At 38.8% G+C, this 27,131-nt stretch overlaps 1 protein-coding gene across 3 annotated transcripts in view; it reads right to left on the minus strand.

Moving 5' to 3' along the window:
• Positions 1-27,131, minus strand: part of LOC131044069 (protein MOR1-like) — a 122,593-nt gene that overhangs the window by 76,379 nt on the left and 19,083 nt on the right. For 2 of the 3 annotated variants that reach the window (XM_057977335.2, XM_059218074.1), the window contains exons 2-6: positions 14,054-14,159; positions 10,944-11,067; positions 6,621-6,700; positions 6,244-6,421; positions 6,097-6,161 (exon numbers count right to left, since the gene is read on the minus strand). In XM_057977335.2, the coding sequence (XP_057833318.2) occupies positions 6,097-6,161; positions 6,244-6,421; positions 6,621-6,700; positions 10,944-11,067; positions 14,054-14,159 (553 nt within the window). Of the gene's footprint in view, positions 1-6,096; positions 6,162-6,243; positions 6,422-6,620; positions 6,701-10,943; positions 11,068-14,053; positions 14,160-27,131 lie in introns of those variants that run through there. The other variant, XM_059218075.1, reaches the window with a different exon arrangement.

Consider the following 27,131-nt stretch of genomic DNA (forward strand, 5'->3'; position numbering starts at 1 on the left):
CTTGGGGTTCCCGAGTTCCGAGATAGGAGAAAGGAGGGCAGCAAGGAACCAAGGAACCTTGGGGTTCCCGGGTTCTGGGATAGGAGAAAGGAGGGCAGCAAGGAACCTCGGAACCTCGGGGTTCCAGAGTTCCGGAGAACTAGAGAGATAAGGCAAAGGGGGAAGGAACTTCGGAACCTCGGGGTTCCGGAGTTTCGGAGAGATGAAGGAAGAAGGGCTAGGAGGGAACTTCGGAAACTCGGGGTTCCGGAGTCCCGAAGAAAGGCAAGGGAAGGGAACTTTCGGAACCTCGGGGTTCCGGAGTTCCGGGGAAAGGAGAAGCTTAAGAGAAGAGGCGAAGGAAAGAAAGGTTAAGAACTTCGGAACCTCGGGGTTCCGGAGTTCCAAAGAGGGAAGAGGGAGAAAAAAGGATGAGGAACTTCGGAACCTCGGGGTTCAGGAGTTCCGGGGAAGAGGGAGAAAAGATGAGGAGAGAAGGGGCTAAGCTAGGGAAGGAAGGGAACTTCGGAACCTCGGGGTTCCGGAGCAAGAAGAAGGAAGGAGACAAGGGCAAAGAACTTCAAAACCTCGGGGTTCTGGAGTTCCAGGAAAAGGAGAAAGAGAGGGCAAAGAGAAAAGAACTTCAGAACCTCGGGGTTCCAGAGTTCCAGGGAAGAAGAAAAGGCCAAGGGAGGAACTTCCTTCAAACACGGCAACACTTCACAATCCTTCAATCAAATCCCAAACCCTGTGTTTGTATGATTTGAGTAGGTTGTTTTTTGCTACACTTTGGGCTTGGATGTGGTTAACAACCAACTCACTATCTCCAAATACTTGCAAAGATCTGATCTTTCTGCTTTGTGCAAGTTGGAGACCTTGGATCAAGGCTTCATATTCAGCGACATTGTTGGTGCAACCAAATTGAAGCCTAAAGGAGAAGAAATATTTCTCCTGCTTAGGAGACACAAGCATCACCCTGACACCTGCATCATTCTTGCTTCTTGAACCATCAAAAAACATGATCTATAACCCCTCTGAGTCTCTTTGTGTCTTGATGAGGTTAGGGATAGGAGTATCCTCTTCACGGATACAATAGGTGCCAAGCCCAGTCTCTTCAGTCTCAGCTAATGGATCAAACTGAAAGGCATTGGCCCATTCGTCCAACAAGCAATCAAGGACCTCTTGCAAAAGAGTAGCAGGCTCACGAACAGCACACTCCTCCCCCTCTTCATACAAAGTGCAATTCATGTTTATAGGGTTGGGGGTGTAGGGCTCAATGTGGTTTTGGGCAATGGGCCTTGCCCTTATGGTAACCTTGGTACCATACCTTGTTTGAAATAGCATGTGGGACCAATCAGAAGACAAATACCCACCTATCTTGGCAGTGAAGTCTCTAGACAGGTAGATGGCAAAGAAGGCAGGGAGGTCGACGATTGATACATCTTGCAAGACAGTGCAACCAGGGCATGCATGCAAGGTTAACTTCAAATTTTTTACAACCCCAACTGTCTTAATAAAAGTACCATCCAAATGGACCACCCCTTTGGTCACAGGTTCGTATTCTATGCCAAGAAGATCAACTACTTTCTTAGGCATGACTGAGCTACTAGCTCCTAAATCTATCATGCAGTTGTGAACCAAATTATCTCCTATGATTAAGGAGAGATAGAAGGGGGGAGGCTTGCTGATCTTGCTCGAATCTTCCTCCTCCTTGGGTTGCACCAAATTGGTGGAGATTGCCCTTTCTCTGACAGCTACCTCATCACCTAGCTGATTGACATCCTTCGGTGCCTCCTTAAGCAAATCCCTTTGAGATGGGATTGAAAGGGCCTCCCACATAGTGACGTTGAGGTCAACCTTCTTCATCTGATCAACTATGTTGAAAGGAACACCAGCTGACTTTAGAGGCCCCTTTGAGGTTACAAGATCTGCCTTTGCTCTTTGGACGACTTGGGCCTCCTCCTGCCTCTTGTTCCCTTGCATGGTACTGTGGTTTGTACCATGGACTGCTACATTGGGTGTTGGAGTTTGGGCTGATGTTGAAGATGAGGCAGCCTCCATGGCTCTCTTCTTTGACCTTGCATACTACAGCATGGACTCACCACATGTTTGGTTCAAACCACAGAATTTTGCCTCCTACCAATTGATGAAAGTAGAGTCTCCTTGTGAGTGAGCCTGAGTGCCAATACTAGGCTGATTTGGGTCATATTGCTAGCTAGAGGTGGACGGCTCATCCTACACTACTAAAGTTTGGACAAACCTTCCATTTTGGCATACACCTTGGTTGTGTGGCTGATTACATGGTTGACACCAATCTTGCTCTTGGGCGAGGTTATTTTGCATTGGAACTATCGCCTTTGAGTTGCTTGCGGTTGTGGGGTTCACACTATTCAAAGGCCTGGAATTGCTCCATTGGTTTTGCCCTTGAAAGGCTGGCCTATTCTACTGATAATTCTGACCTTGTGCTTGGGAAGGTCTGCTATACTGAGTTTGCTGCCTCTTCAGTGCCACCAATTCATTGCCAAAGTTTTGCAATAGAGCCTTGACCTCATGGAGCTCATTGGAGGATGTAAAGGGTGTGCATAATTGTCTTGCGGGAGTCATGGGGATAGGAGCCAAAGTGGGTTGTTGAGTAGGAGCTTCTAGGAAGAGAGGCATTGGAGGCCTTGGAGCTATCTTCCCAGCCTGAATCAAACAATTTTCTGCTCTTATGGCTATGTCATATGCACCTAGTAGAGAGGCTCCACCCATTGATTGTACCATGACAGCTATATCGTTGTTGAGAGCTCTAAGATAATACAAGAAGGCATGATTTGGAGATGGCTTCACTAGAGCAGGAATTCTATTCCATGTCTTATGGAATCTGAAATTGAAATCTCCCATGAACTCGTGGGGTGCCCTCTTGATCGTAGTCAACTACTCCACAAGTGATAGGTGATCACTTTTGTCTTTGAAATGGTTGCACAACCTCTCCCCCAATTCATCCCAATTGTGAATGGAGTTAGACGGCAACCCTCTATACCACTACAAAGCTTTGCCTTTCAAAGATGTGGCTAAGAGTCTAACAACAACATCATCCTGAGTGATATTATGGATGGAGCAGATGTTTGCAATGTCTTGAATGTGCTCAATGGGCGTAGTAGTTGTTTCACCAGTGAAGTATGGTATACTCTTCAACGCAGCCACTAGTATGTCACTCCATTGAGTCAAAATAAGGGGACTCCCTCCATTGAAGGTAACAAAAACCTGATTTCTTGCCATGTGAAACAATGGTCTAATGATATGAGTGGTGGGAGCCCTTAATAATAATGGTCTTGTAAATGGAGGAGTAGAACGAGACCTTGGAGATGGAGTGTTTACAAGCTTGACACCCCTGACCAGTGACAATGAAGGTCTACCTCTCCACCTTCTAGAGCCTGTAGACGGAAGCTCTACGAATTGGAAATTGCCTCTAGAAGATGCCCTTGTGTAAATTTTGGGCATGAAATCCGCAACCGACCTCAGAAGTTCGGAGGTTTGGAGCTACGGAGTATGACCACTTGGGTACTTCGGGAGCTCGAATGTCCGGAGTGAGGAAGTTCGGGAGATCGGAACCTGGGGGTTTCGGGTGTCCGGGCCTAAGCACCTCGGAACCTGGGGGTTTCGGACTTCCCGAGCGAAGTGGTTTTACTGATCTCGGAACCAGGGGGTTCCGGACTTCCAGGGTAAGCAAAGTTACAATGACTTGGGGACCTGGGGTGTTCCAGGGTCCTAGAGTTATAAACTTTGTGTGAACATGAACTGGTCCTTGAGCAGAGTCGCCAAGTGCTTGAGAGATGACTGCCTCTAAAAGCTAAAACACTAAGAATTAGCACCAAATCCTTAGCATATATGTCGAATGAGGTCCCACCGGGCGTGCCAAAAACTGTTATCACAAAAGCTTGCACCCTTGCTAAGCTATCAACTCAGCAACCTTATGAAACATGGAAACAACCCCAAAGTGTGGGACCTTGCGCATGGGGTTGAATCTCCGAAGAAGGCCGGCTTCCTTCTTCAAATAGGTGCAGGTGTTGAACCAACTCAACACTTCAAAACTTACTCCTAAGCCTATCCTAACAACTTGCAGAGGTAAAGGGAAGAGAGAATTACTTGAAATAAAAGGAGGTGATGCACCAAGAAGAGATTGTTTCTCTCCCTACCAAAATCGCACAAGGAACCAACTAAAAACCCAAGAGATGCACAACTTCAATTGCATAAGTAACCCAAACGCATGTATGGAGGTTAGAGTTTGCTAAGTGTCAAGAGGGGAGAAGGAAGCCCACAAGTCACACTCAGAAAACAAGTTAACACAGCATATATGGAGAGAAAAGCCACAAGACATACACCTATGATGAAGGTAAGAAAAGCATACATAGGTTAGAAGGAGGCAAGAATGGTGATTTTTTGTTTTTCATAAAGCCAAAAGCCAATCTTACAGTGGCAAAAATGCAAAAATAACAAGTCTTCAAGAGAAGAGAAAGAGCATAGGAAAGCTCAAAGCGGCAGGGAGAGAACCCTTTACAATGAGGCTTAACAACCTTTATATAGAAAAATGGTTACAAGGTTGATCATGACCCCTGCATGTCAGTCTGGAAGTGCAAGGAAGTGTTTGCACTTGACTTGCACAAGCAAGCAACCTTGCCATACCCACAAGGGGCAATTCTGAGAAGGTGGACTGACTAACCTTCCAAAGTCAGACATGACATAAGTCACCAAGCATGGCCCCGTACCTCCTTGATGGAAATCCTGCCAAAAACATTTAAAGCACCCTTGTGGCTCCGCAAAAGAAAGTGCACAAGTCACAAAAACTGTCGAAGCATTAAAAGCCTTGAGTGCTGATCACGCCATCCAGAAGTGTCGCCAGTCGGAAGGAAGTTTGGACTCTCGAAGAAGGGAAGACAAGGGAAGAACTTCGGAACCTCGAGGTTCCGGAGTTCCAAAGAACTAGAGAGAGAAGGCAAAGGGGGAAGGAACTTCGGAACCTCGAGGTTCCGGAGTTCCGGAGAGAAGAAGGAAAAAGGGCTAGGAGGGAAATTCGGAAACTCGGGGTTCCGGAGTCCCGAAGAAAGGCAAGGGAAGGGAACTTTCGGAACCTCGAAATTCCAGAGTTCCAAGGAAAGGAGAAGCTTAAGAGAAGAAGCGAAGGAAAGAAAGGTTAAGAACTTCGGAACCTCGGGGTTCCGGAGTTCTGAAGAGGGAAGAGGGAGAAAAAAGGATGAGGAACTTCGGAAACCTGGGGGTTCCGGAGTTCCGGGGAAGAGGGAGAAAAGATGAGGAGAGGAGGGGCTAAGCTAGGGAAGGAAGGGAACTTCAGAACCTCGGGGTTCTAGGGTTCCGGAGTAGGAAGAAGAAAGGAGACAAGGGCAAAGAACTTCGGAACCTCGGGGTTCCGGAGTTCCGAGAAAAGAAGAAAGAGAGGGCAAAGATCAAAGAACTTCGGAACCTCAAGGTTCCAGAGTTCCGGGGAAGAAGAAAAGGCCAAGGGAGGAACTTCCTCTGGACAAGGCAACACTTCACACTTCATGATTCCTCTCTCCCTAATCAACTAGGGCTGGCTGGTCCATGGAACATATCTCTGATCGGTTCTCACTGATAGACCAAGGGTGTCATAAAATGACAACAGTTACATAGTAGTGAAACTTAGCAACATAAGCATATGGTTAGGCTTGTATGATAAAAAGTTAAGAACTTACATACCTTAATTTTGCTTTTGATAGCTTAGGCATCATTGTTTTATGCATAGTTGCATGGTCAGTTATTGCTGGTTTGAATACCAAGGATTTCTCTGACACGAAAAAATAGGTCTCTGATTAAAGGTGGAATTATCCTTACATGTATGGTTCTGTTAGTCTGTATTAAATATATAGGTATCTTAAAATTCTTAATTGTTGATTTTGACAACTGAGGCACATCTGTCTTATCATTATGTATAGTTGTGCAGTCAGTTACTGCTGGTTGAATAACCTCTATACACTGATATGAAAGCTGGGCATTCCACACTAAATCTGTAATCTTCTGTGGACAGAGGAATGGGGTCCCTTTATAGATCTTAATTAACCAGCAAAAGAAAAGAATAAACTACTCTCAGGAAAAAATTACCTGATCTTACGGGTGGGTTTTGGAGCAACAACCACATTGGCCAACTCTGCCTCAAGTTCCTTTTTCTGGATTAATGAAACACAGCATTAGGTAAACTGCAATGAAATTCTCAAACCAAGAAAGATATTCAAAACTTGGACTAATTACCATAGTATCTCGCATTTTCTCAAATAAGATTGACTTTACTGGATCTTTGCCAATCCACCTGCAAAGCTCTATTGTTAAGCCTTTCGCAGATGCTCGAACATTCTGGTCTTGATGATCAAAAAGTTCTGAAAGCATCTTCAAAATTTTCTTCGGAGGAACAATTTTTGTCCCAAATTCACTGACAACACAGAATGTAAATACAATCAATACAATCATCTACAAACAGTGCGTGCCCATTTGAAATAACAATAGTCTATGAAATGTGTGTTTAGAAAAGCTAATGCAGTCCTGATCTGACTTTCAAATTTTATATAACATATAGGGTATATAGCATTTAGAGTGCCAAATTGAAAAATATTCTAACCAAAGGCTAATACCTGACAGCTTGAAACATAACATCAATGGCTGGCACTACTGCCTTTGCAACCTTATTTTTTATGGCCTTCTCCATAACTTCCTGAAACATTCAGAAATTTCTCCAACATTCAATTTACAAGACTAAACCTCTCAATTGTATATAGACTCTACAAGCATTCTACAGCTACAGTGGCAATAAATTGAGCATTCCTTTCAAAGATAGCATATTTTACTTTTATTTTTGCCTACTAGAAAGAGAAAAAAGACATGATTGCTAGGTATCTCAAAACCCCTCATAAAACTACACATTCTTGCTGTGAGATTATAAACACATCGATTTCATATCAAAACATTATTTTGTTGAAAAAATGTGATATTTGCACTACATGGTTAAGGTGATTAGAAGCACTTAGTGCGATCACTAAATAACAATCTAAGACTCAAAACCAAAAAAGCACAATTGATCACAATTAATCACTGTAGGGGATGGTAGGAAATCCAATTTCAATCACACTGCATATTTGTTTTTACCCCCACACACATTTCCAAAGGTAAACCACACCATGAATAAACTGGTTTATTTATTTTTCTATAAATACTACTATTTTCAATTTTTGCCTTAATTTTACACTGTTAATCTGGACTTTTTCAGAGCACAGGTGCAGATTTTGATTTTAACAAACATTGGATCAATTAGGCCACACACCCCAAGTCACTAGTTATTTTGCTATTATCCATTTAATTGATTAATTCTCATTCAGTTAGGGCACATGATGGATGTAAGGCCCTAAGGAAAAAAAATTCCGTTTTTTAGTTCTTTTTATCAATAGGGTAGTTAGGCAATCAGGGTTTAAGGTGTTAAACTACAAGGTTTAGGGTTTTTAACAGTAAACCTTAATGATTAGGGTTTAAACTTTGAATCTTACAGTATGAAACACTATGTCCCTAAAAAAGCCCACACCTATATTTTTTAAATAATAAATTATTAAATACAAAGTTATATCCCTAACCCTAGATTACTTTTAGTTTGGGGTTAAGGTTAGCGTTTTTGTAAGTTTTACTCATCTTTACCCCAGCCTTAATCTATTTTTTTGGCAGTGCCTTTTTCTAATTTTAGTAACCCTAACCCAACCCTAAATAAAAAAATGGTTTCAGGTTAGGGATAGGATTTTTTATTTTTACTAATTGTAATCCCAACCACAAACTTTATTTTATTTAGGTTTAGGGTCTGAACATTTTTTAAGTTTTTAAAATAACCTTAATGGCTGTTTTTGTGCATTTTTTTACAAACTTCAGCAGATCATAGCAGGAAAAAAGGATTTTGCATACCCTACTGCAAACCATGCCTAATTCCAACAGATTAAAAACCCAATTTATGTAGAGTTGAATACTGTGGAGCGTTCACCACTTCAAATGACATTTGTCAAAGGTATCAATGCATTAAGTTAGGACTTTGCAAAAACTACCCCATTGATGTCACCCATTAAGGTTTGTTGTCTCTTGAGGCCTTTGTGGAAAGTAAAACTAAGAGATAAGGATAATTGTTGGATTGATATTTACCAAAGAAGGAGATGAATCTTTGGACAAGGATGAACGTACATAAGAGCCTTGTGCATAATCTTGTACATCTTACACATCAGAAAAACCTTAACACAAATGGAGGCAATATAAATGAAATCTTTGTGTCTCATAGCGGTTGAGTATGAAGTGGAAAGGAGTGTTCATAAGCAGATCAAAAATATCATTGCCATTTTTTGGTTTTTTTTGTAATATCTCTTTCAATGTTTGTAGGCCTCCATATTGGCAAGGGATGGTTGATGCAAATGCAATTTTCATGGTTTCAAAGTCCCCTCAAATCAGATTTTCAGAAATGATATTTAGATGTAGTGCTAGATATGAATGATGTCCTCATTGAGCATCACAAAAAATGGGTAAACGCATGTTGCACAATTATGTTAGATGGGTGGATAAGTATGATGAACCAAGTATGACGAACTGAACATTGATTAAGTTCCTTGCGGCATCAAAGAGTGGAACAATTTTCCTTAGATTCATGGATGCATCTAACAAAGTTAAATTAGCAAAAATGATCTTCATTTTGTTTGATGAGGTGGTTGTTGAGATAGTTCCCTAATATATAGTCCAATTACCATAGACAATGCTATTAATTGTGTGGCTTGATAGTGTTTTAAATTTGTCTTTTGCAACACAACACAAAACAGAACAATGTCTGAGGTAAAACCTCTCTTCAAATTCAAAAGGGAAGCTCCTTGAGATCTAAACTAAACCTAAACCTAAACCTAAATGAAACTAACCCTAGACTAAACATGATATACAAGATATATACAAATATGCACGCATCACAATATTCTCCGAGAGGAGTTTTGCATAAATGAAAATGAATCTGTGCCTATGTTTTTTTATTCATGCCTTGCAAACAAGATTTTCTAATATTGAAGGATGAAACAACTAATCTTAACAAACAATAATGACACTTTCTAGGTGGCTAAAACAGAGACCAGCTACTAAGTGCAAATAAGATTTGAAGGACTAAAAACTTGAACAAAGAACAAAAATACAATTTCAAGAAATAAAATATTAAGTTCCATACAAAGTTCATTAATGAGTAAAAGATATAAACATAAAACTTGACAAAGTTACTGAAATTCAATTTAATCCATGGAAATACAAAGTTACAAACACAAGAAGCAACAATTTCTGCAGTATGAGCATAGCTTCCACTATCCACTTTAGATTTAATGTACTCAAAGCACTTATCTATAATTTTACAAATGCCCAGTCATTGGGACTTTTAAATAATATTTATTTAATCGCAAAAAGAATGCTTTAAAGTGAAATGCTTAAAGGCCACTAGAAAGATTGATAGAAAGAAACTTAAAGCAAATTTAATCCTAAACAAATAAGAGAAATGAAACAGCCTAAAATAGGCACTCCTTAGCCAAAAAAACAAACACAATCAAAATAGACTTAATGGCAATTTGACCTTCGCTCAACAACTTGAAGTCCCCATGCTTTAAAACTAGTTTTCACATTCACAACCAACAGGGCAAATTGTAGCACCACCTTTCTCCATAGGCAAAGTTGTTTGATCTTTTCACCAACTTGGACAAATGGGAGGAACTTTATGCCAAGCAAAGTTTTATTTCACTCAAGGCACTTTAGAATTCCAAGTGGAACTTATGTTACTATCACCAACTTTTTGCATTGCTAAGCAGATAAGTTAACCACTTGTGCCACATTTTTGCTAGGAAAACGCGTTTAGTGGCCTTGCCATGAAAATAGTGTGCCTTAGTCATATGAAGCAAAATTCTTGTCCACCATAGCCAACTTTATGTTAGGGAAAAATAGTTTTCACTTGAGCCACATTTGAAACCAGGCAGAGTTTTGATATATTTTAGGGCAAGAAGTGAATTCCCATAGAATTGTAGAGACTTGCTAGCCCTTAAAATAGTAGGGGGCTAGAATCCCCCATAGAATTGTAGGGGAGCTCTAAACCATTGTAAAAATACACCCATGTTCATCTTTGCCACCTCATATGACTATTGTTCACCTGCTGCCCGTTTTTTTGCTCTTGCTCTGCCACTGCATTCTGCCCATCATTATGCTCCTGCTGTTGCTATCACTCATTGAATGAATGAGGCAAATAATGTCAAGATAAAGGATGTAAATACATCACAAATTCTGCTTAAAAGGAAACACAAGTGAGCCATAACTAAAGAAAAAAGTCAGGTTGGCCATAATCATGAAAATTGTGACAAAATTTTGTTTTCTAAAATGAAAAATGTATGCCCAGCGCATTGTCTCAATTTAACTCTGAAAGACAATAGAAAAACGTATGGGTCAAATTTGTAGTAGAGAGGAGGCAAACCATCACATTTCATCTGCAATCACACCAGGGTACTCAACGTGATGCGGACTGTCTCTGTTAAGATGCTTCATGACTTTATGACTGGATAATTCATCAGTGGAACTATTGACCACTATGCTAATATATAATATTCAAACTGCTAGCAACAGATTACTGTCCAGCTATCTGTCTTTAAGGGAAGACTATAAAAGAGCACAGGCATTGAAACCAATCATATATAGTATTTAAATTTTAAATACAACTCAGCAGTAAGTAGCAACAGAGAAAATATAATGCAATGAACACTTGTCCTAAAAAAGGCTCATATACACTGAAATATTATCCTCTAATTCCAAAAAACATTTTTTGGAAATAAGTATTCCACATTGGCTGTCACAAAATGCATTTCAAAAAAATTGTACCCTGAGAATTGAAATGAAAGCTTTGACAAAGAAAATGTAACATTCCAACTTACTAAGAAGACTTCTGAAGCTTCTAGCTCCACCCAAAGCAAAAACACATTTTGTGCCTTTTCTATTGTCTTTGGACGACCTGTAAGACACTTTGCAACAATAGCATCGCATATTTCTTTGGAATACCTGAAACATCAAATACCAATCATAATTATACCAAAAAACATGTAAGAGAATTACACAAATGATATGGTTTAATTAAATATCAGAAAAAGATGCAGTAAATTGTAATGTTTAGATAATTTACTAAACTGAATAAGAATGTATTTAGATGCTACTATATGAATAGGAAGGAAGCATCCAATAGTTTTGCAACCACATCATGTAAAGATACAAACTAAAAGGAAGAGACAACTGATAAAGCAATGTAAGATGAATGAAAATTTCATGCTACATTGTTTCAGATTGAAAAACAATGCATACATATATATTACACATTCAATATTTTTGAAACAATCTATTCAGTGTTCATGCAGCTATGGCTTGAAGTTTTGATTCAGCAATAACTTTGTCAATTTATTTGGCCCCACAATTGTGGAGAGCATAGTCTTCAACCATTAGAAGCTTCTCCATTGATCAGATGGAATGTTGATTTCACAATACGTCCCATTTTTCCCTGAATTACATTTGCAGCAAAGAACCACCTCTTATATCTTATCCAAAAAGAGCCACGCTATGATGTACAGTCTGCTATTTATGCATGAATTTGGTATTTTATTTTGATGCAAGATCGTAGCCATCTTCATCCTACAGCTAAAATTTTGACTTATTTAAAATTACAATATAGAAATATTGTTACAGGCTTTATGGCATTATGCTACCCTTTCCTATTTAAGGCAAAGCATGATGCTCTTGGAAATTAGATGAAATAGCATAATTTACATTGTCTAACAGGGATAGATTCATTTAAGTATCAAATACTAGAACATACCTTGACTTTGCTATGATTTTGGCACAATTCCTAAATTAACAGATAATAATATTGTAGACAAGTTACTTAGGAGTATGTCAAACACTACTCAATAATAAGTTACTTAGGAGTCTATAAAAGACAACCCATGAAAAATTAATTCAATAAACAATCAGATAACTTTATTCAACTATAGAGCCATTTAAATAGGCGATTACAAACGGTGATGTTTCTAAAAAAGAAACAATCACTTCTAAAAATAGAAGCCAAAAATAGAAAACTAAATAAAGCAAAAATTACACTAACGACCATTAAAATAATAGTTAAATATTCTAATACCCTCCCTTAATGGTCATTCTAACTACTAACTTACCCTACAAAAGACACTGCAAGTCTTTTAATCACAAACAGAAAGAACACTCTATGGCGGCGGAGACCCTCCCAGAATTTGCAAAGTGTTAATGATCAAGAATACCAAAATCCATCCAACCTGATGTTGGGTAACCAAAACTGAAACCTGAAACCACGATTTTGAGGAAAAATCGGCAAACCCCCCAAAACTGAAGATACAAATCATCATTTTTTGTGGAAAAAAATGGTAAAAACCCTAAACATGACCAAAAACCTTGAAATGATTTTTGAGGAAAAAATCGAACAAAACCCTGAAACATCGCGTGGCAAGACCCAAAACATCATGTGGTAAAACACCAGACATCACACGATAAAACATCAAACATCACACAGTAAATTCCTAATTTTTGAAGAAAAAATCAAGCAAAACCCTCCCATGATTTTTTATGGCAAAAAATCAAACTACCCAGAACAGGAAAACCTGAAAATAATTTATTTTTTTAAGGGACAATTTATAAAACCCGGAAAGATAATTTTTGTGGAAAAAATTATTAAAACCTAGATATAATTTTTTTAAAGGGAAAATTCACAAAAACCTAGAAATAAACATCTTCCTTCCCGTAAAAATAAATACCGAACTGCAAACCCTCCCACACAGCAAGTTCATGGGCTGCTAAAAATAAAAACTTTCACGCATCAGTCATAGAATAAGAATCTATGCAAAAAGACTAGGGTTGCCAAAAAAAAATCCCCCAAAATACAGAAAAATCGCAGCCATCGACGGAAAAAATGCGGAAAGACCAAGAACGTAGTAGCAGAAGAATCCCGACACCGAAAAAAACGAACATTGCGAAAAATTCACGCCGAACAGAAAAGGCAGAAAATCGCGCCAAAAACGTGACCCATAAAATCGCGGAGCTGTGAAAAACACGGGCAAAAATAATCACCAAAAATCCTTCGCGCAACCTCTGCAAAAATCGCATAAATTGCGAAATAATCGCATCGCACAGATCCACGAAAAGCGCGAAAAACACGCAATAGACACTGTCAAGGAAAATGAAAATCCACACCGAAAAAAAACAGAGAAGAAAATCACACCGCTGGCTCAGAAAACGCAAAGTCTGCAAAAAAAAAACCATAGCACGAAATTTTCTGCCCAAAAACCCTCGAAATGGCAGACGCAAAATCCACAGTGGATAAAAAAACCCTCAATTTTTTTCCAAAAAACCCTTTGATTTTCAAAAACAAATTCGAACCAGACCTAAAAAAAACTTCACAATGAACTGCCAAAAAACCCACGAACTGAAAACAGCAATTAGATTTTTTTCATAAAAAAATCTAGAAATTATTTCCAGGTAGCCTCCACGAACTTTTACTAAAAAAATTTCCAAACTCTAAAAAATCCCATCGACCCACTCTGATACCATAAAAAATAAATTGAATAAACAATGAGATAACTTTATTCAACTATAGAGCTGTTTAAATAGGCGATTACAAACGGTGATGTTTCTAAAAAAGAAACAATCACTTCTAAAAATAGAACCCAAAAATAGAAAACTAAATAAAGCAAAAATTACACTAATGACCATTAAAATACTAGTTAAATATTCTAATAACCCATAGCGAGCCTATGCCAGATATGGATAGAGCTTACATATATTGTAGGGCATGCACTGCTTTGTGTCAACAATGGCCACGGACTGATTCACAAAAGAATTTACTTAAAGTTCCATCTTCTTGTAAAAAATGAAGTTCTTTACATTTTAAAAATATACACACATAACAATTCAGTATATTTCATTGCATTAATGAGATTTAGATATGACTAATTTTAACAAGAAAAATGTATACCTCCCAGCATCTGCATCAACTGCCCTCAAGTATGCAATCAGAGCATCAAGTGCCTTCTCTTGCACTGGTGCATTTGAGTCTGCTACTGTCTTTTTGAAAAATGAACCTGAGGCATCAATTGAATTAGCTTCCATCTAGGCACAGAATACAATTCCTATATCAATGTTAAAAATTATCAGTATTGCAGGGCAATCCAGATGCTCATGTATACTAGAACCTGTTAAATAATAATCTATCTCATTAGTGTAACATTCAAAGTGCTCATCATAAATGTCTCATTGGTACAGAAATATAATTAGGTCTTAACGTTAGTGTACGAAAACAAAATAACTCAGTCATGTCAAATCAACATGATTGTCCTATTGTGACTCAATTAAGTAGTTCACACAAATCACTATTCACTTTTAGGGAACACCATATGCTGCCTTGGTACCAAGGCTTGATTGAAGACAACCAATAATCCAGTAGCCATATAATTAATAAGATTCAGGATGCTTTTTTCACACCCAAATACATCAATTCGTGATACGTTAAACCAATAAATTAAGTTTAAACACCCATATATAAGTTTAAGAGAATATTAGAGGGCAAGACAATACATACAATTAAATTAAATGTATTTAAAGTTTCTGAGGACATACTTTGAAACACAAGCCATCCAGTAAAAGAAACAAGTAAATCTTGTAGTAAATAAATTGCTTATCTGACTTCAACAGCCACATTTTAAATTATAAAGCCTTCTTACGAATCAAACCTTGATTATTTATCTCAAAATCATACAAATGAAGCCCCATTTTGCATTCAATCTTCGCTCAAACACCTCATTTGATGAGTGATTTACTATTCCTATAGTTGCTCAACAGTCAACCAAAGGGCTGGAACTAGAAGATGGTGTACTTCAACCTCTTAGTTGGCTGTATTTAACAAAATGACATCCACTACTAACTAGAAATGGGAGGGCACAAACTTGAGACTCTTACACATTCATCCTTGCATGCACCGCCCCATGGAACTTTCCCAGTGAATAAATGATTTGACACGATCTATAGATACTGAAACACTGAAAGCAAATTAAATGTGTCAAGAAAGTTTCATTGCCTCGGTGAAAATAAGTAAAATTTCTTTTGTTGATTTTCGACGAGTTCTCACCAAACTTGCAAGATTTTCTGCCCTGTGAGTAACTCACTAAGGACTCATGGGTCAAAAGCAAAAATTGAAACTCAACAACACTTGCCAAGTTTCGTACTTGATGATTTTTCACAGACACTCACCTGCTAAAAAAATTGTGCTGCAGGTCTTAAAAACCAGATTTTTTTTATTAGTAGTAGGGATTAAAATGCTTTCTAGGGGATTATTCATCATTGTCATCTTCATTAGATGCATTCTTGGTGGATGGAATTGATTGTTGACCGATTCGTAATGCAATTTGAAGGATTTAAATTTGAAAGGATTGATTGATAATTGGTTAAAGGCAATGAACTTGTGAAAAATAACATGCACCATGAATGTCCTTGTGGCCTCAAAGGCATTAATTTGGGTCTAATGGTAGGGGCTTGGCCCCTCAACTCAACCCTTTATCACAATAGAGACCACTCTAGGAGCACTTTCCCAAGACCATGCCAGGAGTAATATCCCCAACCCACACAAGGGCAGCACCCCTCAACCCGATGGGAGCTGTCACCCCTGAAAACCTACTCCGAGTTTTGAAAGCTATATTACCAAATCAGCTGGTAAATACAGCATTTCCAGGTACTAGTTTTACTAGAATCAAATACAAATCCAAATTGTTTGTGGAATCAGGTAGGTTTCGGAATTGAGTAGTCAGAAACATGTGGAAACATGTGGGGTGTACCAAAGCCATTTGAGGGTGGATGTGGCTATTTCAAACTGACTTTAACATCAAACAACCAACACATTACACATTTTGTGTGTTTAACAATTAATAGGAACAAGAAAAGTCAAGAAAAGGAATTACGGCAGCAAACAATCAGGAAGTTCATCTGTAGCAAACAGTCTGCATTCCACATTCAACAATAAGTTATTACTTAGCAATGCGACTCACAATTCTATCCACTAATTATATTTCAATGCTGAACCAATGTCCATGGATCTAGAAGAAAATGATTTAGGATATGTTGATAATGAGGAAAAATGACCCAAGATGCAGAAACCAAGGGTACAGAAGAATTAGGATAAGGATTCATCTTGTATTCAAGAATAGGAGTGCCAACCAATGATCCTGCTCTAATTAATTTTGCCCTTGATTGCATCACTTGCCGAGCTACTTCTTCTTCTTTTCCTGTCAAGGATTCCTTCATTGAGATCTTTTCTATTCTCATATATGTTTTACTTTAGCTTTATGTATAAATATTTATTTATAAAATTTTAGTTGTATAGATTACTATTGATATTACCTTTAAATTATATTTAAATATGCATATTTACCATTAAGTCACGTGTGTCATTGTAGACACCTATTTCTAACCATCAGCTTATGCCGCATCCTAGTCATAACCCATTCCCATTTTCTAGTCCCCTTCCAAATTCCACTTCCATTATCCATCCTAAATAAAATAATTAAAAATCCATGTTATTACAAATTTATCCATTCCAAATAAGTAATAATATCCATTATCTATTTCCAATAAATGACAAAATCCAATATCCACTCGATAGTCTTTTATAACCCCCCACTATCCCACCTTAGTTTTATCCTATGCACACCTATTTATCAAAAATAAATAAATAATATCCTCACCCATTTGTAACTCCCCTGACTATTTTTAGCCAATGAAGATTACCCACTTTCTCTCATTGGATCTCAACTGTATATTGAGATTGAATCTCCGCAGTTCACATTCCTCTTAGCAGCTCTATAAATCAAACCCTTCATCCTTCATTTCTATACACTCATATTATCATTTTACAGCTACATCCTATTGATATGAGCACCCACATTTCAGCCAAGGGCACATCTAACATATCTAATGTTTGCATTTGATATAAGTTTTGGTATTTGCATTCCTTGTTTGATCTATCTGAGGTATTTCCTTTGGTTTAGAATAGAATCTTAGATATTTTCAGTTCCTATTTTAATTCAAAATCTAGGAATACAGTCATTTCAAAAAATAAATTAATAGTAATTTATTAACATTTCAGCATATTACTATTATTCATTTGCATATTATTATTATTTTTATTGTATTATTTAAATATTATTATATATTTACAAAAAAAAAAAAAAATTTACAATCAGACCTAGAACATACCCACCTCCCCAAAAAATTTAGTTGTATCGGCAGGTCATACCCACATACCCATGCATATTCCCACACCTAATTTTAATTTGGTAACTTAGGTTAAAAGTAGGACAAAAATACTTGGATGGAAAAAGAAGTGAAAGTGAGAGCAAAAGCAAGCAAAATGCATGTTTAAAAGTAGTACAAAAATACTTGGATAGAAAAAGAAGTGAAGGTGAGGGCAAAAGCGAACAAAATGCAAGGAACAAAGGTAAATGAATACTGGAGCACAAATAGGAACAATAGACAAGTTATGACAATATTAGTGCAAATGGTGAATGGCAGCTAACTTTCAATTCTTTCAAGAAGGATGGATCAATTGCTATTGAAAATAAAGAAAACACTAGATCCAAAGGGAATCGTGCAAGCTCCTTCAAAAAAATGTTCTTGTAGTCGGCATAAAATGCCTATGGTTATATTTGATAATATTTGTTATCTGCCAATGTATTAATTGTTTGTATTAAGTGGGTTGTCACTCTCACGTAATTAATGTGTTGGTTACCTCTCGACAACAATAGGGTCCTTTAAATATGTTGTGTACTACCAAGGAAGGTAGTACGGTATAGTCGGGTGAAATGTAATCCTTGGCCGACCATCTTCTATCTTCTTCTCTGTAATTAATTGTGTGTGTGAATAAAGATATATTTTACTGTCGTGTCTAGTATGCATTATCATTGTATTATTATTTCATGTACTTGTTAATTTATGTTTACTTCTAGTAGTTTGAGAAACCACACCGTAGGGAGTAAACATTTTGGCGTTGTTGCCTTAAAAGAAATCAAGTCAGCCTTGAGTGATTCATGTTGTAGACCTCAATAAAGGTGACAAGAGGCCACAGGGTGATCAAGACCAAGTGATTAGGTGATTTGCCGACCCTAGTCGGAGGGAGCACAGGGACGAGTCAAAGCCTAGAAGTACCCGAAGTGTTGGGATGTTGGAGGTGGACGTGTATAGGACACGCACATCGCCGAGAGTGCAAGGAAAGCACCAGAACGTGGCGGTCAAAACAGTCCACCCAAGTCCAACGCACCTGGAAGTACTCGAAGTGTTGGAGATGCTGGAGGTGGGCATGTAGAGGACGTGTGCATGGTCAAGAGTGCAGGGAAAGAACCGGAACGTAGTAGTCGAAACAATCCCCCCAGGTCTGGCACACACGGGAGTAAGCAGGCGAGAAACTAATTTGTGGGACCTTGCCCCTTGCCAAGGAACTGAGAATAAGGGGGCCTAGGCTGAAGACTTCTCTGGTACTTTTCGAGTGAAAACAATGATGAACACCCAGGAGAAGTAGAAACTCCCTAAATTTATAGGGGATGGATCGAAGGATCTCGTACGACATTGTAAGACATGTATAACGATATGGGAGGCGAGTGGCCAAGATGACCATAATTATTGGCTAAAGGCATTTCTCGCCACCCTTCGGGGAATTGCCATTGACTGGTACACAGACCTAGATGCTAAGGACAAGGTCGGGTGGAGAGAACTGAGGAAGGCATTCGAAGAGGAGTTCAAACTCCTGAGGGATGACAACAAAATTGTAGCAGAAATCTATAATACCAAGCAGGGTAAAAATGAGAGTGTACGCGCTTACAATCGCAGGCTCAAAGAATTGTTGAGCAAGATGGAGAACCAGCCAACCGACGGGTTGAAGAAGAGGTGGTTCACTGAGGGATTGATCCCCTCCCTGCACAAACAATCCCCCCAGGTCTGGCACACACGGGAGTAAGCAGGCGAGAAACCAATTTGTGGGACCTTGCCCCTTGCCAAGGAACCGAGAATAAGGGGGCCTAGGCTGAAGACTCCTCTGGTACTTTTCGAGTGAAAACAATGATGAACACCCAGGAGAAGCAGAAACTCCCTAAATTTATAGGGGATGGATCGGAGGATCTCGTACGGCATTGTAAGACATGTATAACGATATGGGAGGCGAGTGGCCAAGATGACCATAATTATTGGCTAAAGGCATTTCTCGCCACCCTTCGGGGAATTGCCATTGACTGGTACACAGACCTAGATGCTAAGGACAAGGTCGGGTGGAGAGAACTGAGGAAGGCATTCAAAGAGGAGTTCAAACTCCTGAGGGATGACAACAAAATTGTAGCAGAAATCTATAATACCAAGCAAGGTAAAAATGAGAGTGTACGCGCTTACAATCGTAGGCTCAAAGAATTGTTGAGCAAGATGGAGGACCAGCCAACCGACGGGTTGAAGAAGAGGTGGTTCACTGAGGGATTGATCCCCTCCCTGCACAAGAAGATGAAAGTAGTGCCTCTATCCTCGTATACCGATGCTTCCAATCAAGCAATGGACATTGAGAGTGAAAACAAAACATCCTCTCGAGGGAAGAGGAAGACTGACAATGACGAGAGCACTGAAGGTAGTAGTGATGAAGAATCCAAAACCATACAAGCCCTTTGACAAGATATGTTGAGAATGATGAAAGAATTCAAGGCCGAGAAAGGAACCAATAAAGAATGTAATGAACTATGGTGTACTAAGTGCAAAATTGAGGGGCACACGAAAGGTAATTGTCCTAGAAATATGTTTTGTGAGATTTGCCAAGTGTTGGGTCATTCAATCAAGGAGTGCCCATATAATTTGAAGACTAGAAGTACGCAAGTACTCTTCACACAAGGAGAGTCTAGCCCATTGAAACCACAAAAGGTATCACCCGACTACAATGGAAATCAACAAGGGCGAAACCAAATACAGTATGACTCTAGAGGAAGTCCTATCATACAATGCCGACAATTTAGCAAATGGGGACACTTTGTGAGAGATTGCCAGAACAAGAAAGACGATGGACAATTATTGTGCAAATGGTGTGGACCAGGTGACCATGAAGACACCAACTATCCAAAGCAAAAGAGTATTAATATGTTGGATGTGGAGGAACAAGAGGACGCAGTTTTGGCAATCACGAGAGCACAAACAAAGAAGGCGATGTATTCGAACTCTTGTACGACGAAGAAACGATTTCGAGAAGCTAGAGCCGAAGTAGAAAAAGTGCTAGTGAAGGAATGAGTAACCTCCAATGGAACTGCAGGTACGTTATTACAGGAGTCAAAGACGAACATAGTTCAGTAGGTGCTTCAGACAACCATACCCATCAAGGTGGCAGACCTTCTTCAAACTATGTCACAATTGAGAATGGCAATTGCCAACACAAATGACACAATCATCCAGAAACAATGTAAGCCACAAGAGGAGGAACTAACGGGAAAACCACCACCCAAGGGGAATGAGGCCAATGATCCAATGTTGCTGACGGTGAGCATTGGGAGGAAGTCAACTATTGTCAAGATGGAAATAATGGGCCAAAAGTTGGCAAACACCATCGTCAACGGAGGCTCGAGAGTTAATGTGCTGCCAAAGGACACTTGGAAATGTATGGGAAGGCCGACATTGTGGCTGACAACCTTCCACTTGGTAGGTGTTGACCAACACAACATTGAGTCATTGGGAACATTGATGGCACAAAAACTAATGATTGGGACATCATTTTTTCTTGGACTTTGTAGTCATCCCATTAGAGAAGGCATACGATGCACTCCTTGGGAGGGGATGGTTGATTACTGTCAAGGCAAATCATAATTGGAAGAGAAACACACTCTCGATTGAGAGTGATGGGAGGAAGCACGTAATCGACTTGAGGAACCAAGCGGTGAGTGAAGAACTAGCATCCTTCGACTCAGAGTCGGAAGGTGGAGAGTTAGGTATGGACGAAGGGAGTAAAGGCATGGAACCCAACGATGAAGGGGTGCTCAAACTAGAAGATTTCTCTGAAGATGAGACGAGTACCCTGAATGGACTATTCCACTGGCAAATGGAGGACTACGAGGTATTTTCACTAACATGTAATTTTCTTGAAGCTACAACTCTTGGTGAAGAGCAACCAATGAAGGCATAAAAAGTTATGAGGGATACATCTAATAGTACGAAGAGCAGAATATGCAATTGAAGTGTAAAGGTACTTGTGAAGGAAAATCAACATCACAGGAAATTTATGGAGAAACTCATACTCCCAACTTCCTTGTACGATAGTTTCAAGTTGCACCCATATGTCTGTTTCATTCTACACCTGTACGACATTGTGTACGACAATTTCAGGTTGCACCCGTACAATGGTCTCATTTTGCACCTGTATGGCAACATTGTGTACGACATCTTGCACCCGTACAAACTCCCTACTATTTCGTACAATGGCAGTTTGCTTCATTCCACACCGTATGGTGGTGGCAGGCAATCGTACAGCCATTGAATTTCATACAGCTTCATTGGGTATTGTTTCCACGTATGGCAAGGTGGTCATTTCCACCAAACAAGTTGTTCCCAAACCCATACATCAATTTGACATCTTGGCATCTGCAAGTACAACATCCCCTTGGCATCTGTCCCGTACATCATAACTATTTCATACAACGTTTTCTGTATGGCAGCTTCAACTCACACATCAGTCCGTACTTCCATCGTACGTGCGGCTCTCTTCACAGCAATCTTTGTCTTCACCATACGATGTACGGACTGCACGACGGAATTCAATTTTGCCGTATGCTGTACAAACCCTCCCAACCGGTAGATGGACCTTGGTGACATCCTTATCGTATGGCATACATCATAGACCGCACGTACAATATTCTTCAACTCTACCATACGGCATCCAAACTAGACGATTTGTATGATGCACTTCAATTCCACTGTACGGCATATGGAAGCACTTAGCAGCACGCCCATCAATTTTGTGGTATGATGTATAGAGGACAATTTTGGTTTTGTCATACAATGTTTGGGGGCCCAGCATCAAGCAGCCCGTATGGGTGAGGGGTCTAGTACATGGTGTGAGTCACTAGGCAGCAGCACAACGACACCTTCGTAGGAGTGTAGTGTGGTCAGACCATTGGGTGTGACAACTACAGCATCATAAGTTCAGTTCTCTAAGAAGTCCACAGCTTCTACATTATAATTTTAACATGGAACCTCCATTTTCTGGCTTCATCAACAATTATGGCGTCTTAAAAAATCACTATATCCAAACCCCTAGGTGAGGATTAAATTAGATCGTGACAAGTGTCCTCATCCAATGCAATGAGGCAACATGACCTATATTTAGCTATATCTATTAAAAGAAAAAGCACTCCTAAGTTTAGCTTAAGTGAAGCCTCATTAATTAATGATGATCAATTAATTAATTAGGTGATTAACTTATTTCTCTAACACTCCCCCTTAAGATTAGCTTAGGGAAACCTCATGGTGAATGCAAGGCCTAATGAGGTACCCATGTACAAACAAATGCAATCTCTCAAAACTGGGAAAAGGAGAACCCTCACTAGAAAAAAAACTCCTCTTTGAAAAAGAGAAAAAAGAAATAAAAGTGTGCGTGTGACAAAAGAATGTAGGACTCAACATGTCCCCCCAAGTACTGCTTCAATCAAATAAGTATAATCAAGATCCCCGCCATAGGAGAGAAAAGAAGAGACTTTGGATCCCCCACATAAGGAATGTGCTCCCATGCCAATAGTGAATGCTTGAAGAAGAATGCTAATGATGATCCAAGATTAGCAAACAATGTTCCTCCCCTTAGGAAGAAACAAATTCAATGGCCAAGGTAGAAGCAACTTTGCAAAAAGAGATGGGAGAAAAGGCATCATGATGTGTGCCATGGAAAATTGCTGAATTGTCCACGAGTCTGAATCAAAAGATGCCAAATCAAATGAAGAAAATCCAAACAATTGTGAAGATACCTATAGAACAACGTCAAAAAGCAATGATGAAGTGATGATGAGAGTGTTGTAGCTACCATCAAAAAGGAAGTGAATATTCTCAAGCATGTCCCCAACGTTTGCAATGTGTGACTCAACAAATAACCCTACAATGTCTAGCAAGAAGTCATCCCACAAATCTGAAACTAGAAGGTAACTATCATCCTACTGAATTGAACTGATCTCTGAAGATGCAAGAGGTGGAGGTGGACGCTTCGCACAAGAGTCATGAACCAAGGTGGATGATTGAAGTACACATTGGTTCAAGTGACTAGAGTTTCCTCAAATATCTGATCCACTTTAGATGCATGAGAGTGTGAAACAATTAATGGATCTTCAGGCTGATCCGGAGTAAAATGAGAGAAGGAATACAATTGAGAGGCATGATCGATTGTCTAGACTCCCAACTGCAATACTCTCTCTACTATGTAGGTTTCTGATAAACACTGAAGCAAGGGTGAGCTCTACTATCTTCCATGGCCCACTACGTGCAATTAAGTAGATGGAAAGGAGAATGGAAGACAATTAAGGGACACAAAGTACATCACGAAATGTGCCATCATCAACATCTGTAGATCCTTTCCAAGTAAAACTCATATAGTGTTATTCCGACTCACTTATTTCCCATCAAAATGTAATGTCCCCATTTTTGGCCTAGGCATTCAGTGAGAAGCGAAATTAATTAATTAAATAAGTTGTCTAAATTAATAATTTAGAGCAATTTGTATTTTAATTAAAATAATTATAGGTTGAATATTTTATTTTAAATGTGACTTTGCTTGGCACCCAAATAAAAAATAAAATATTATAAGTCACTTTGAGCAAAAAAAATAATATTTAAAAATGTGATTTTATAATTAATTCAGGAAGCTTTAATTATTAAAAAGTGAATTTCAAATATAATCTTCTGAAAAGTTCTCCTGGGGTTATGAAAGGAGGATGAAGGGAGTCATTTGGGTATTCTAGTTATTTGTTATTTTCACAAAAAAAAAGTTGTGAAGATTGAATGGGTTTGTTTGAGCACAACCTAGGATGAAAACCTTACAATGAAGATCAGATTCGGTGGTGAAAGATCCTCCCTAGCCGATACTATGAAATTCATTCAGGTTTCAGTTTGCATGGAAAAGATTTGCAAGTAGAATCATACACGTTTCGCAGCTGGATCAGATGATTGAATTATTTGTGAAGTCTTGTTGGCAAGACAACTTGTCGGGAGTTTGGAAATATTGGATGAATCGTCTAGATATGAATATTGGACACTATGACATGAAGAATAAGGCATAATGTTGGTCAATGGGTTCTCAGTATTCTAGAGCAATTGAGATCCCCTTGTTGGCTGTCATAAACAAGTCAGATTAGGCATTGGAATTCAAGGAATATTGGAGCGATCAATTTGCATTGTTGGCTGTGCCATTCATAAAGCTCAATTGGACAATTTCCGGGAGGGAGAGAGCTGATGGGTGCCAATATAGAGTTTGAAGGGCACATATAAACAAGTTGTTGGCATCAATGTTGGCAAGTGCTTACAGCAGATTAGGTGAAGATTTGAGAGTGGTTAATTGTCGTGTTTTGCACCTTGGCTTGAGGTATGACAACACCAACAACTCAGGCACAGAGTTTTAAATGCTGATGCTATATGTGTGAACCTTGAGGCTTGTCTTTGATGTCAGAACTCATACCTGTATATCTTGTAATCTGCCCCTTATCTACAGAATAGTGTAATGGACTCTTATCAATCTTTTGCTTAATTGAAATTTATCTATAACTACTCCACTATGAATGTCAAAACCAGGTATTATGTGAAGCATTGCAACTAAAAAACAATCAGAAGTTTCCAATAAAATATTTCAGACTGAAATTCTACAAACAGAATGCATATAAACAATTTGACAAAATGCTTATCCTCTGAACACCAGGAAAAGATGAAAAATTTGGCATAGAAATCAGATTGGATTCTTACACAGAATATGTGGTGATGTACAAGGCTCATATGAAAAGAACATACCCAGAGATGAAACCATATGATGGGAGATTCCTAAATCAAGAAGCCATCGGCTAGACTGAGAAATGGTGGATGCAAAAAGAGCATGGCCTTTCATCTTGTCTACTCCGTGTGCCATAGTAGCTGACCCAGATTGTGCAGGTGCTACTGTGGAAAAAGACAATGTACTAGATGTCATAGATGAAGACAACTGAATACGATTCTTATGTAGAAGGTGCTTCAGCTCATCAATCCGCTTTGCATAACATTGATGCCCATCATGTCTTGACCTTTCGCAATATGAACACTTCAAATTGTCCTTCTTAGAAAGTTCCCCCTTATAAGAGGAAGAAGAATTAGATGTATCATGTGAATGCGATTCCTTGTCTTGCTCATGAGACTTGGAATCCTTGTGTTTTTGTTTCTTGCTTTTGCAATTTAAAGCCTTCTGATCTCTAGTGCCTAGTGTTCCAATAAGAGCCTGTGATTTGGACGACTTCAATTTACCCATTTGTACCAGCATTGCCTGCTCCCTAGTGAGTGATGAAGCAAAATCATCAAGTGAAGGGCATAGTGAATCCGGTACCAAGTGCATCTCTAATGGCATAAAAGGTAGAAACAAATACTGAAAGGTCAAGACAAAGCTTGGAAAGGATGGAAAGAATCAACTAAGCATCCTCTTTACAAATACCACACTATGTCAATTGCAATCTAAGAGACTTGAGTTTAGTGAAGAAGCCTTGGATGCTATTAAAATCTGTAGGATTCATGCAAATAAAATCATTCTCCAATTGCAATCCTCTCAAGGTATTTGCTTCCTAAACAAGGACTCCAATTGAATCCAAATTTGATTGGGCGTGGTGCAAGATTCAACATGACAAAAAAGATCAAGAGACAGAAAAACATAATGTCCCTAAAGCCTCATCACATCTATTGAACCATTTTCTCTTCTCTACAACTCTTGTAGGTTCAAGTTTTGTACCTCTTAAATAACCCCTATTTCTTCATATGTATCTCCATTTAGTTTTTCCACACATAATAGTTGTATGGAGTGAGTGGAGAGATTTGGGTTGCATCCATGATAATTTGATTGCAAAATTACAAAAATTGAAAATAAACAACAATATAGACCCTCACAATGCAAGAAAATAGCTGGGAAATAAACAAGTTCAATACCAAAGATTGTGAAGTTCAATCTCTATCCAATAAATCAATTGAAGGATGAGATACAAAGCTTGGACAACTATAACATGAAAATCTGATAATCATATGCAAATCTGAAACTTCAGTTGTATTCATGTGGAAAACCATGCTTAGACCCTTCTTTTTAATGATGCCAAAAATGAGCCTCCATATCATGCTTAATAATCCAATGTTATGTGAACTCATAACAGCAATAAATAAAGAATAACATCAGCATATGTTAGCAGCAAAGAGGCACAAATCAGTAACATAAGAAACACAAAATTTACATGGAGAAACCCTTGTGGGAAAAAACTCCACCAAGAAGAAAGGTCAAGTATGCATTATCAAGTATCAACAATAAATATGATACAATAAACAACCTCCTTATGCTTCCCACTTGTCCTTGTTCCTGCAAAGTAACTCTACATTCAACTATTTCTCATACATTCTACATCCAAAGAGCTAAATTTATAGAATGGCAAAAGCTCCAAAACCACCAAATAAGACGTCCAAAAAAGGCTTTTCATTCCAAACGACCACAACCCCTGGATTGCCTCCACAAAAGTTGAAAGGACATCTATTTTGGTTCCAATACTTTCCCTTCAACTTGGGAACCCAATCTTGCAAGATAAACATTACATTAAATGTAATAAATGATGGGATACCAAAAGACACCCATTGCCTCTTCCAAGCACCCACTTGGAGAAGCCCAAAGGTCACTTATTTGTCCACTTTGTAAGTCATTAATTATCTCATTTTGGGCATCCACATGTGGGTAAAACAATATTAAATAATTGTGTTCACAACCCACCTTTATCGCTACTAGTGGAACCCATCACCCCTTATGAATGTATTAT

This window comes from Cryptomeria japonica, chromosome 3, assembly GCF_030272615.1.
Source record: "Cryptomeria japonica chromosome 3, Sugi_1.0, whole genome shotgun sequence".
NCBI lineage: Eukaryota > Viridiplantae > Streptophyta > Pinopsida > Cupressales > Cupressaceae > Cryptomeria > Cryptomeria japonica.